Genomic DNA, 12,277 nt, shown 5'->3' on the forward strand with positions numbered 1-12,277 from the left:
TTTATTCAATTCACATGTATAATAGGACATGTTTTGCAAATTCTGGTCTGAAATAATTTTTCGAGTTGGGCACTTATTCGACTTCTTCTTCTTCTTCAAGCTACACTGCCTCCTTCAATCCTGAAGATTCTTGCAGTATTGTAGTACCGGGGACCGGCAGGTGCAATACACCGGGTGAACACCCTACTCTTTGACGAATAGTGTATTGGTTTTAACGTGCATAGGTTGTGACTCTCCTATACACGGGACCAACATTTGCGTCCTTTCCGATGGACGGAGTGTTTTCCAACTGCATTCACACCCGCACTGAACACAGCGGTGAGGCACGTTAACACACAACGCTAGCATCAGTTTTTTTGTTAGACGTCTTCCGGCATGCTGCGGGACTCGAACCCACGCACGTTGAGATCTACGATCTTTTCCGGAACAGGCGCTCTAACCGACTGAGCTACACTGCCTCCCCACTCCTCACTTATGGGAGATCAACTCATTCAGAGTCTCCTGGGCTCATACAGAAGGGAATGAGACTATTCATGCATGTTGTTTGGTTAAAAAAAAACACCAAAATAATTATGTAAGGAGAAGAAAATGTGACCACGGAAAATTATCAAAGTATGTTGATAGAAGAGCAACCATCCGAAACATGTAGACAAACCTTGAGATAAGTTGGATTGATCCTCATTACTCTCCATGATAGGCATCAACCCCTGACCTCCCGTTGGTGGCTGGACAATGGTCAGATGAACCTCTGGCAACACAGATGCTGATAGAAAAAAAAAATGCAACATGCATTTATATCAATCCGGTGCCTTCTCACATGTGTTATGCATGCCGAGTCATGTCTGAGAATGGTTCACGTTGTACTGACTTGTCAAAATATGGCTGGCTCCATGGACACATTATTTGGGCCAAAATTATATATAGCTATGCAAGTCTATGCATTATGTTGAGTTCCTTTCCAGTCCAAACATTACGTCTATGGTTTTAAAATGGTTAATAACCTCCCACAAAAAAAAAATTAAAAATAAAACCCACACATCAATACAGTTTAATTTATTCATTTTCTCATCAATATAAAAACAATATCCAATATGTACAATGAAAATTACATGTATAAGAGAAAAACAGAATCTACTGAAAAGTTAATAAAAACTTGTGAGTTGAAGCTCCCAGTAAAACAAGGTAAAAATGGTTATAAGAAAATTAAATGAAAAATACACACACAGCTTCAGCAATTGCCATTATTTTCTACATATGAATGAAAATAACAATCTTTTGATTTTCATGGAACATAAACAGATACAATAAATCTTACAAAAGACGTAAACTGTGAATAGATTGCAAACCATGCACTAAAGAATTACAATGGACTGCCAGATCGGTTTTAATTTTCAGTGATATCCTAATGCATTGTGGCACCGAGAACACAATACTAATCACCAAAGTTCCAGCATGCCAGCAAGGAAGGAGACAGACTTACAGAATCTCTGTATCTGATCCTTCTCCAGCTGCTCCACCTCCTTGTTAGCCTCCTCCAGGGATCCCAGGAGCTTCAGCTTGGGTCGGAGAACTTCGATGGAATCGGAGATGGCATTGTCAACATCCATCGGGAATGGGTGGCCGTCGGCAGTCCAGTACGGCAGGCCTCGTTTGTACAAGATATATTGCTGGTGAAAAAAGATTTGTGTACAGCTATGATGGTATCAGAAAGTTGAAAAATGACTTTGCTTTTGTCTCACTTCAGAATAAATTGGTGCACTCTGAGTAACCACAGGAATATTTATAATATCCACTTGGAACAGGTACAGCATACCAAAATATTTGATGATTACCTTGAAGTAGGCATTAGATTTATCTTCTAATTCTATCATTCTGATGAACAAATTAGAATAATAATAATAATAAAAAAACATTTCAAACAAAATACTGTATGTTTTGAAAAAACATACTTCTTCATATAAAATCTTACACTGACAAAAATAACAACATGATATGTCAATACAGGTTGAAAATTAACCCATCAATAAATTCTTTACAAGCTAAAAAAGAGAGAAAAGAATCAAATTTTTTGGAAGTTCTGTAACTCACCTGGAAGTAGACTAGGAAACAATCTAACTTCTTCTTGCTTGAGCCCCGGTCAAAGAACTGAGCACACGTATCAAGCATGGTGCAGACCAAACGTATCCTAAAGAGATGCTCTGGTGGATCAAAGGGACTTCCTGCCTCTAAAGTCATTTGTAAATTCAGAATTAAATAATTAATAAATAACTAGTATAATAAATAACATCCAATCATACCTGCAATATCTTATCTGTGTACATGAATACAGAGAGTAATGACAATCTCCTCAAGTTGTATCACCATAAATATAGCTTTAAAATCAGTGCAATTCCATAAACTTATCAACCTCTTTTATTTCTTGTACATTTATTGATTATATAATTTGAATTTCATGATTACCTACTGCACACTAGAATTGGGGGATGGGGGGGGGGGGGAGGGGGGAGCAGCATGCAGAAATCAAATCATCACACTCAGGAATAGTAAATTATGAATTTTAAGGGGTACTAATTCATCTTGTTTATGTATAGTTTTCAATTGTTATGATATATTGTATTTTCCATCTTTGTGTATGAATTTATCTGAAAGTCACTGGAAACTAGATTTGTTTGTATGCTTGCATTCACGGACCAATAAAATAAACTTGAATCTTGAACAATTTTGTATCTGACCCCCATTTTTCTCTATTATTACTCCACTTTGTGAACTGCTGAAGCTGTCATAATTTGAGAGAATTACACTTATTCATAGCATTTCAGGAACGTGCCACATATAAGGAATCAGATTCTGTGGTATTGCTCATTATATGATGGAAGGCACCATCAACCTTCAATTTGGTGTTAATGATAATACCTTTCAACCTTAAGCAAGATCAAAATTGTATAATTTCCCTTACGAGAGGCTTCATCCGTCTAAATTTGACTTGAAGGTATATTTAGAACTCTTTGTTTCATATGAAAGATTACAATTCTGCTACTATTCATGGTCACTCTATTAACATAGTTCAACTACATAAAGATTTATCATGTTATGACAACCACCTGCGATAAATTTATGACGTTATACTGTAGCTATGATACAATTTTAAAAATGATTTAACAAAGCAAGTCATTTCTCAACAAACCTTTACCAAAATTGAGTATTTCAACCTTTCTGATAATTCTTCTCTATATGTACCTGAGATTAAAAAATCTTTTCCTAAACATAATTACTACTATGGAAATACATGACTCGTTTAGGTAGATTAGAGAGTATATCATGAGATCAAGTCCAAGCAATTGATCCTGCTTCTTGTGTCCTAGTAATACGCCTGACAACAAGCAGTGGGCAAGAGACAAAAACAAGGTAAATATTTGATAACCACAATTAAATGGAACTGTGATTGACTATTTCCATGGTTCTCATGAAGAAACAGATTTTGTTGTCAAGCATCTTAACATCAAAGCAGTATTGGTTTTGAACTACATGTACATACCCTCAAGGACAACTCCAAACCTAAGTAGGGAGTACAAGGTTTTGAAGATCACACTTGACTCCACCATACGGTAGTTGTAGAGCTCTCCTAGGAACTTAATAACACTCACTCGACGTTGGTTGTACTTGGGGTGGTTTATCTATAAAAAAAAAAAAAGAAAGAAAAATTCAAACTAGTAAAATCATGCAGACATGTCAACTATCCTATCATGATAAACAGGGATGTCAACCCTGTAAAGAAAATAGCAGTGTTTTGAGGGATGTAATATTGGATTTCATATGTAAAAATATTTTTTTCAATTTTCTCTGATAGACATGTACAACAGGATTTTAAGATAATAGATAAATTTCATAAAAACTGCAGTATCCGGATCATTCTATTACCCAGACGAACACTTGCAAAGATTTTTTTTTTCAATCTAGTATGTGGGGAAATGCGATTTCAATCTAGACCCGAAATTCCAATGCAAAATCTCTTTGATTACATACATTTTCCAATATAGTCCGGATAAGAGAGGTCGAACTGTATGCTCTGTAAAGGGACAACCAGCGGTGCCAGTAGGCAATAGGTTAAAATGAATGATTTACCTCCATCCCAATGCGGAGTTCTTCCAAGATGGCATCCACCACCTGTATGCCGGCATCATCGTGGTAGAGAACCAGTCCTGCCAGTAGGTTTGCTAAACAATGAAGGTTGTTGTATTTCAGATTCCACACACTGCTCAAACATTTCACCGCATACTGCTTGATCTAGAAAAGAAACAATGAAAGTCACGAACACATCGGATATGAAGATAAGAGGAGGATGTAAATTCACATATAAATAGGGTGATTCCATATTACTCAACCCTCTATATGTGGGACTGTCCATGAACAATGTGTCTCTTTATTTGCTAGTTCATATGAAATTTGACATGGGAAAAATATGGGTCGGACGTACAAAGAGGCCAATTCATTTATGGAAATGCCCGTTAGGAAAATGATTGTTTACGTTCAGAATTAATCCCACTTCCATACATTGAGTAACAAACATATTCCAAAGTGTTACTTCATCAAAAATTTCACCTTGACACATCAGGCATGCAGTTCTTGAAAATATAATCTCAAGGTAATTCCGTATCATACCTCATCAGGCACAGAGTGACTGAAGTATCTTCATTCTATTACTACATCTGATGATGAGCAAATTCAGAAAGGGACATTCCTAAATTTCTTATACATTACTATAAACATTGAAAAAGAAAATCAAGTTGTTAAGGATGAAAGTTGCTACCCCAATAATATGAAGGCTAATAATTTACAACATATACTCATTCCACAACAACAATATTAGCAATGTACCTGTTGGTTGTCCCAAGGTAGCTTCCTCATTTGCTTCAAGACCTTCTCCACCGATACCTTAGAGAGATCCTTGTAGAGTAGCTTGCGTATATACTCGTGCATCGGTGGCCGCACTTTCCTCTCAACCTACAATATGAAGGAAATGAAAAGAAATGTCAATTATGGACTTCGGAGGCATTTCACCAATGATTGTCATCCGATCCAATAACTTTCCTTGGTTTTAATTGGCCGAGAAGCACAGGTGCCTAATTGTTACAATGATAACTGTTAGATAACGACAATGGGTGATGTCAAATTCAGTGTTGACCTTTTGGTGTTGGTGTTAGGTCAATTTTTACATGATTATAACATCAAAAAAGACATGAAGATGGTCCTCAAAAGTCACTCACTAGATGTTGAGATGTCAAAAATGTGATCTGGATCAGTTTTACAAAATCTGAATAAGTTTTGGAGCTAGGGGAAGCAATCCAACTTTCAACACCAACACCAAGGCAAACACCGAACTTGAAATCACCCAATTTTTCAGTGCTGACAGCTTTTATGAAAATGGTCCCCTGTAGTCACCTGTATAAAGCCTAAACATCGAGTGTTTTTTTTGGGGGGGGGCAGCGGGTGGTGGGTTTCAATTCTTGAAAATTGCTCATATTGTTACAGAAGTTCGCATAATTGGTAGACACTAAATTTATTTTTACTAAATTTACAAATTAGTTCAATATGCAGGATTGTTGCCTATCTCACATCTATGATAAATGAATTCAGACAGATTTCTAAGCTTTGCTTTGAGAGGTAAACACAAAACAAGAGTAAAAAGACACCTTATCAAAAATCAGTGCCGTGTCTTTCATGTAGGAATCCCGCAGGCAGTTTTCATTGATAATCCACACATTCATCATAGACCAAACAATGGAGAATGTGGCCAATTTGCTGTGAAAGACACTTAGCACCTTAATAGCAGGATTTCTGCTATAAGATACAGAGTTTAGCTAGAGTGCCTATGGTTTAGTCCCTTAACATGGTTCAAAATGGGAGATGGGGGAGAAGGGTGCGGTGGGTTGGGATGGGTTAGCCAAGTATTCTTATTGATTAATGTCAATGGCCTGTATTCTGAAGTCAGGTTTAACTTAGACCATGGTCTAACTCTGTGCTAAAATTATGGGAAGCCAAACATGTCAAAATTTTGTTTACATTGTATGCTTCTAATGTTCACTGTTCTCTTTCCTAATTCTTTAATAGTGAAGACAACTATCTTATCCATCCTTCCCAGACAGTTAGGAATGATTTGAGAGTCAATTGAGCTGAATCATTGATCCTCTACTGTCAGATATTTATGTCACAACTGGTTATCCATAGTCAAACATCAACTTTAGACCAGAGATAAAATTGAACCCGACTTCAGAATACGGGTCATTGGGTTTACCTTGAGGACTTCAGGTGGGTTGCAGTAGAAGAAAGCATTCTCTATCATCGTGCTGTGTCTTTCATTCAGGTGCATCTTGCTCTTCTTCCGCATCATCAGTTCCTGTAAATAAAATTCAGAATAACACTTTTTAACAAAAAAATCATAGATACCCCAAGTTACCATTCTGTCTATTCCTGAATTCAGTAACAGAACAGAAATCATACTCCTTCCCTTGAAACAATTTTCCTCCATTTTCAGAAGAATGAAAGTTGGACAGAATAAATACATGCAGCTATCATCTAAAAGCATTACATAGGGTGACATATTTGTAAATAGAGAAGTTCAGAATGATGCAAAACTGTTATAAGCTAGTAAAATCATTGCATCTGGTTGGCTCAGAGCAAATAAGTCAGTGATAATCACTAATATTATATTTTTGCTCATATTTTTTTTTGCTTGTTCTTATAGGTTTTAAACGATTATATAAGTTTATAACATTCTGGTGGCTTATGGCCCACAAGCTAAGCTTCTTAGTAGGTCACCACGTTTCTTTTCCATCGTAACTCATCCATGTTGCAATGTTGCGTAATAATGTAGCACATGTATTATATATTATTCTGTAGTTATTTACTTTTCGTTCTTTGCTATTTACTTGTAATGCAATTATTTACAGTTGTTGTAGGAATTGAAACGGAATAAAGATTGATTGATTTTATATCTATTGACTGATTCATTCATTCATCCATTCATTTGTTCGTTCAATCAATCAATCAATCAATCAATCAAATCAATCATTCATTCATTCATTCATTCATAATTACTTCATCATAAACACCCCTGATGTACACAATGTGTGTGTTTTTTTTAATGATGTAACAAAGAATATGGTTGTTACATGTTTATACTCAAGATTCCTAATAACTTCTCTCCAATATAAAAGCATGATGAATGAAGAATATATTCTTACCAGGAGAGCATTGGTCTTGAGATGAGAGTCTGGCGAGCGATAGAGAAACCTTCCGCAGCTTTCCAGCAAGGCGCAAGCCATGTCAATGTTGTGATGACGGAAATCTTGTATCAGGCTCTAGCAATCAAAGATGCACCATATACAATCAAATGTTAGCAGATTATTCATAAGTTTACTTATTTTCATAAAGAGAATCAAGTGTCACACAAATATTAGATAGGATTGGATGGATATCTATATCATAGTTCTTCATGTTCAAAGAATTGAGATTGAAGATCAAGAGCTCTGAAACCCAAATCACTGCCTCAACAATAAAGGCCCTGCAAATGTAGGTCATTCATATTCATTTTACCCGAATTATGAAGGAATATATACGTAAGTACTCTGCTATCTAGAACACTTTTAGTACTTGTGTATGAGAAATGATGAGGGTCTTTGTAGACTTAAGTTTTCAAAGCTAATTTCTTACATACTGAAATACTTCATTCCAGAAATTAATTTCCAGTGCATGCAATACAAATTACTTGATTGAAACTGCTCAAATCTAATAGGCAAGGATCATAACATTTCAAACTTCAAAAGCAAACAAATGAGAATATAAATTTTATTAACTAATCATGATCCAAAGATTTTCAATGATTTTTTAGGAAAAAATGTGAGATTTCAAACTAAGAATTTCAAAGAATTTAAAATGAAAATACAAATCATAATATTATCATATCATAAGCAAAGATGAACACTGAACATTCATCCTACCTTCAGACATTGTAAGGTGTCAGCCTTAGAACACATTTTGAACTTGGTAAGTTCACCTATCGAAAAGAGAAATGCAGAACGATATTCAAAATAATCATCATTTTCAGTAATATTCATCAGAGTAGAACTGAACAGAACTTGACAAGCATAATAATTATGTCTTTATTTTCATGCATGCTGAATGAACTGCTTGAAATATCTTTATGTACATTTATCACTAATGCAAACATGTGTGACAATGAAAAGAAGACTGATACATGCGCATCACACCATGTGTTCAATCTTTTACTCGTCTACGCTCAACTTTTCAGCTTTGATATTCTTCTGAAAAACTATAGAGAATTGGTACAACATAACATAATTTCAAAATGGAAACTACATAAGAAATAAAATGAAGGGTGCATTAATTTATTCTCACATAATGCCAGCTCATAATAGAAATTGGAATTATTAAGAGTATAAGCATCTGAATATTGTAAAAGGACTTGCCAATGAATCTTGACACTTTGATCTTGGATTCCACCATCATTTGATCTTTCTTCCTCACCTGAAAAAAAAAATCATATACCATGCAATGCACCAAAATAGATTTCTATGGGAATGGTTACTTTTGTTTGTAATACTTTTCACTCATGGGCACTATTTGTCAGTTAAAACATGTCATTTTCTGAAATTAAAAGATACTAGTGCAATTTCATTGAAAATGTCAGAGGCCACAGGTTCCATATGGTGTAATGGCCATCAATCATTACTGTCATTTAACCTTGATTTTGAATGACAATATAGCAAGGTTACTTTTAATTTATGCCACTGGTTACAGAGTTACCATAAAAAGTTTTTTTCATTAATCTTAAATATGTTTTATTCTTTTCCTTCTTGACCTTTTTTGTGATCTCTACATAAAATCAGTATTCAAATTAACATGATAAAAACAGAAATCATCACTAAGCAGGACTAAAATAGGTATAACAGTTACTCACATGCCATCTGAATTCTGATTTGAGTCTTTCTACAAGATCTGTTGCTATGTCGGGCATACATACATACAAGGTAGCTACCAGCCGTGAGTAGAAAGGAAGAAGATCCAACCTGAGCAATATAAATAGTCAAATCAATACCAAGGAAAATCCATTTAATTGATGTGTCTTATAATGAATTTGCTACCTGCTACACTCAAAGGAGGCTTGTTCAAACAGCATTTATCGCAAGACTGTTGGAAACTCCTTTTCCAGTTCCAAAATCGACCACTTCATCCACATGTACGAGACATTCTTCATGAATGGGAACATGTTTAGATAATTCATCTTATTGGCAGAAATACAAATCAGCCCAAACACACCTCATGGGTAAAATGCAAATTCAAGGCAAAAATACAATGATCGATCTCAAGCTGGAAAAGTGATTGACCCTCCCCATTCAGCTACTATATTCAGTGCAGTGAAAGTGACCCGACCTATGTTTCGACATTTGACCTATCCAATTCCGTAATTATGCAAAAAATAATTGTTGAATTCAGTACAGCATCTAGTGCAAATTCACTAGGGAATATGTCATGTATATTGATATGACAAGATAACTTGGGTAGCAAAAAATAAGTAAAAGCATCAAAATAAGTAGAAGCATCATATATGTTGATACGGTTAAATCTTACCTCACTCTTGGTACATTGAAGAGAGCTTTGGCAAGTTTCTTCCTGTTGGCCTTGGTGTTCAGATTCAGGCAGAAATCAACGGCAGACTGATAGGGGGAATAGAATCATAACAATAAATAAATAAATGACAGGACACAAGAAATATCATGAATAGTTGATTCAGAAAGATTATCCTACTGGTGGGTGTTTCATAAAGCTGTTTGCAAAGTTAGGCACAACTTTACGCACAACAGGAACATGATCTTAGGTCCGAACTCAATTACATAGGGATATATCATTTGGCATGAGAAAGGGTTACCAGTCATGCTTAAAGTCATTCATATCTTACGAACAGCTGTATGAAACACCCACCTGTAAACACTAGTCTATTATGGACAAAAAATTGCATGGAAGGTACCCGATTCTGACCTTGTCTATGTGATCCCTGTTGACACAATGTGGTAGTCCGTTGATGTACGCATCCATCAACATCTTCAGTGTGGCATTGCTGATCTGCTCTCCTTCTTCAGCATCTATAGAATAATTGACAAAAATAGAGAAAGAAAAAGAGGGGGAAAGAGGGAGAAAGGGAGGGGTGGGAAGCGAGGAGAAGTGTGACAACAAAAGAAGCAAAAGAGAGAGAAAGATATAATGATGATCTACAGCATTTATATTGCACCATATTTCTGTTAAATCATTCATAGGTGCAGGATTATCCAATTAAGCTAATTATTACACATCTGCTGAACACTAAGTGAATTAATGAGGAAAAATACACTTCTCAGATTCTTCCAAAAAAAATTAATACATTAGACATCAAAAAGATATGAAACATGACATCTTTTTGATGTCTAATGTATTAAATGTGACAACAAAAGAAGCAAGAGAGAGAAAGATATAATGAACGATATGTGAATTAAAGAGAAAAAAATACACTTCTCAGATTCTTCCCCCCAAAAAATTAATACATTAGACATCAAAAAGATATGAAACGTGGCTCACTTTATAATTGAACAAGGCAAAGATGTAATTAATCTTAACAAGAATACTTCAGTCTTTTTCATCATAAGAGATAAATGAAACGATGTAGAGTGCACAAACCTCAATGCAAAGTGATAAGCATTAACAATAAATATCTCGAAAAAAATATGAAGCGTACCGTCATCGCCATCGGCTGTTTCTATTTCTTCTAGAACCAGCTCTTCTCCAGCCTTTCCTTCCATCTCTTCTTCCACTGCTTCCTCTTCCTCTTCTACGATTACTTCTCCTTCTTCAATGGCTGCTTCCTCTTCGTCCGCTTCGATTTCCAGAGCTTTGATATCTAGGGGTGAAATGCAAAATAGGCTAGATGATAATTGTTCATAGATTGAGAAACCAAGGGAGTAACGTTCAGCAAATTTCTGTGATCTTTCACTGACCACTGTTACAGGACGCTGGAAATATTGTATCTGATAAAGCAGAGAGCAAAATTGTTCATGAAAAATCATGCATAAGACACTGTATGAGATGCCCCCAATAAATGGCATGCTGCAATTTCCTATTGTATTTCCTACTCTAATGAAAACAATTGACTGGCTAAGAGTAAAATTTTCAGAGACTTTTAACAGTTACTGATTTTTTTTTTTTTAGAAATAGGGCATACAAAAAAGAAATCAAAACAACTTATTTTCCTTGTTATAGACACTTTATAATTTTACAGGCTCTGATTGATTAAAATTATATTAATCTATGGAGGGCCAGAAATGCCCCCATCTAATATATTTAACATGTACGTCCATGAATGAGAAAAAAATACACTTCTCAGATTCTTCCGAAAAAAAAATTAATACATTAGACATCAAAAAGATATGAAACGTGGCTCACTTTATATTGAACAAGGCAAAGATGTTATTAATCTTGTCAATTGAAGTTTGCTTTCTTTATGCAAGTTTCATCAAGTTGACTGACTGACTGACTCCTTTCTGTTTTAAAAAGGACAAAGCATGTGACTTTTATAAATCATGATAATGCTTGCTTTCCATAGCTGATTTTAATCTGATAATAGTCGTCGTAAGATGGGGGCCCCGCCTTGCGTCGATATCTTTGATAATATTTTCTTACCATCCTCTAACTTATCAAGCTTGTCATCTTCTTTATCTCCAGGTCTCTGATTGGATGTATTATCTGTATCTTTGAATAGAATCTGTGTATAAAGGCAGAAAATGAGGGGTTCATTATCATTTGAATAATAACTGGTCTGTGTTTCAATTTCCTGCATAGAGTAATGATGATGATGTTCGTCCTTCGCTGATGATGTTCGTCCTTTGCTAGCAAAGACGACCACAACTTCAAAAATTCCTGTGGGTTCCAAGATGGCTAAATAAACAAATCTTCGCCCGTGAGTCTGTTGCAAAAGACGGCAGTGGGGCAGGCACAGCGATGGTGCTTGCTCTGTCTTTTTGACACTGGCGTTTTTGTACTTGCTTGGACACACGTCTTGACTCGACGTCCGACACACCAGCCCTAACCACGGTGCGCCAGACAGAGCGGTCCTCGGCTAATATCTCCCAGGTGTCACGGTTTATGCCACAGCACTTCAGGGAAACTTTTAGGGAGTTTTTAAAGTGCTTCCTCTGACCCCCATGAGAGCGCTTGCCTTCCATTCTGTGCC

The 12,277-nt window shown here is 35.8% G+C and overlaps 1 protein-coding gene across 1 annotated transcript in view; it reads right to left on the reverse strand.

Annotated features, from left to right (window-relative positions):
• The window catches only part of LOC129257865 (regulator of nonsense transcripts 2-like), a 28,270-nt gene that overhangs the window by 4,827 nt on the left and 11,166 nt on the right, over positions 1–12,277 (reverse strand). The window contains exons 13-27 of the mRNA XM_064096311.1: positions 11,728–11,809; positions 10,787–10,948; positions 10,057–10,160; positions 9,649–9,734; positions 8,978–9,086; positions 8,487–8,544; positions 7,998–8,053; positions 7,242–7,358; positions 6,293–6,394; positions 4,876–5,001; positions 4,123–4,284; positions 3,536–3,674; positions 2,089–2,225; positions 1,481–1,667; positions 656–763 (exon numbers count right to left, since the gene is read on the reverse strand). Coding sequence (XP_063952381.1) covers positions 656–763; positions 1,481–1,667; positions 2,089–2,225; positions 3,536–3,674; positions 4,123–4,284; positions 4,876–5,001; positions 6,293–6,394; positions 7,242–7,358; positions 7,998–8,053; positions 8,487–8,544; positions 8,978–9,086; positions 9,649–9,734; positions 10,057–10,160; positions 10,787–10,948; positions 11,728–11,809 — 1,735 coding nt within the window. The remainder of the gene's footprint in view (positions 1–655; positions 764–1,480; positions 1,668–2,088; positions 2,226–3,535; positions 3,675–4,122; positions 4,285–4,875; positions 5,002–6,292; positions 6,395–7,241; positions 7,359–7,997; positions 8,054–8,486; positions 8,545–8,977; positions 9,087–9,648; positions 9,735–10,056; positions 10,161–10,786; positions 10,949–11,727; positions 11,810–12,277) is intronic.

This window comes from Lytechinus pictus, chromosome 3, assembly GCF_037042905.1.
Source record: "Lytechinus pictus isolate F3 Inbred chromosome 3, Lp3.0, whole genome shotgun sequence".
In the NCBI taxonomy this organism is placed as follows: Eukaryota; Metazoa; Echinodermata; class Echinoidea; order Temnopleuroida; family Toxopneustidae; genus Lytechinus; species Lytechinus pictus.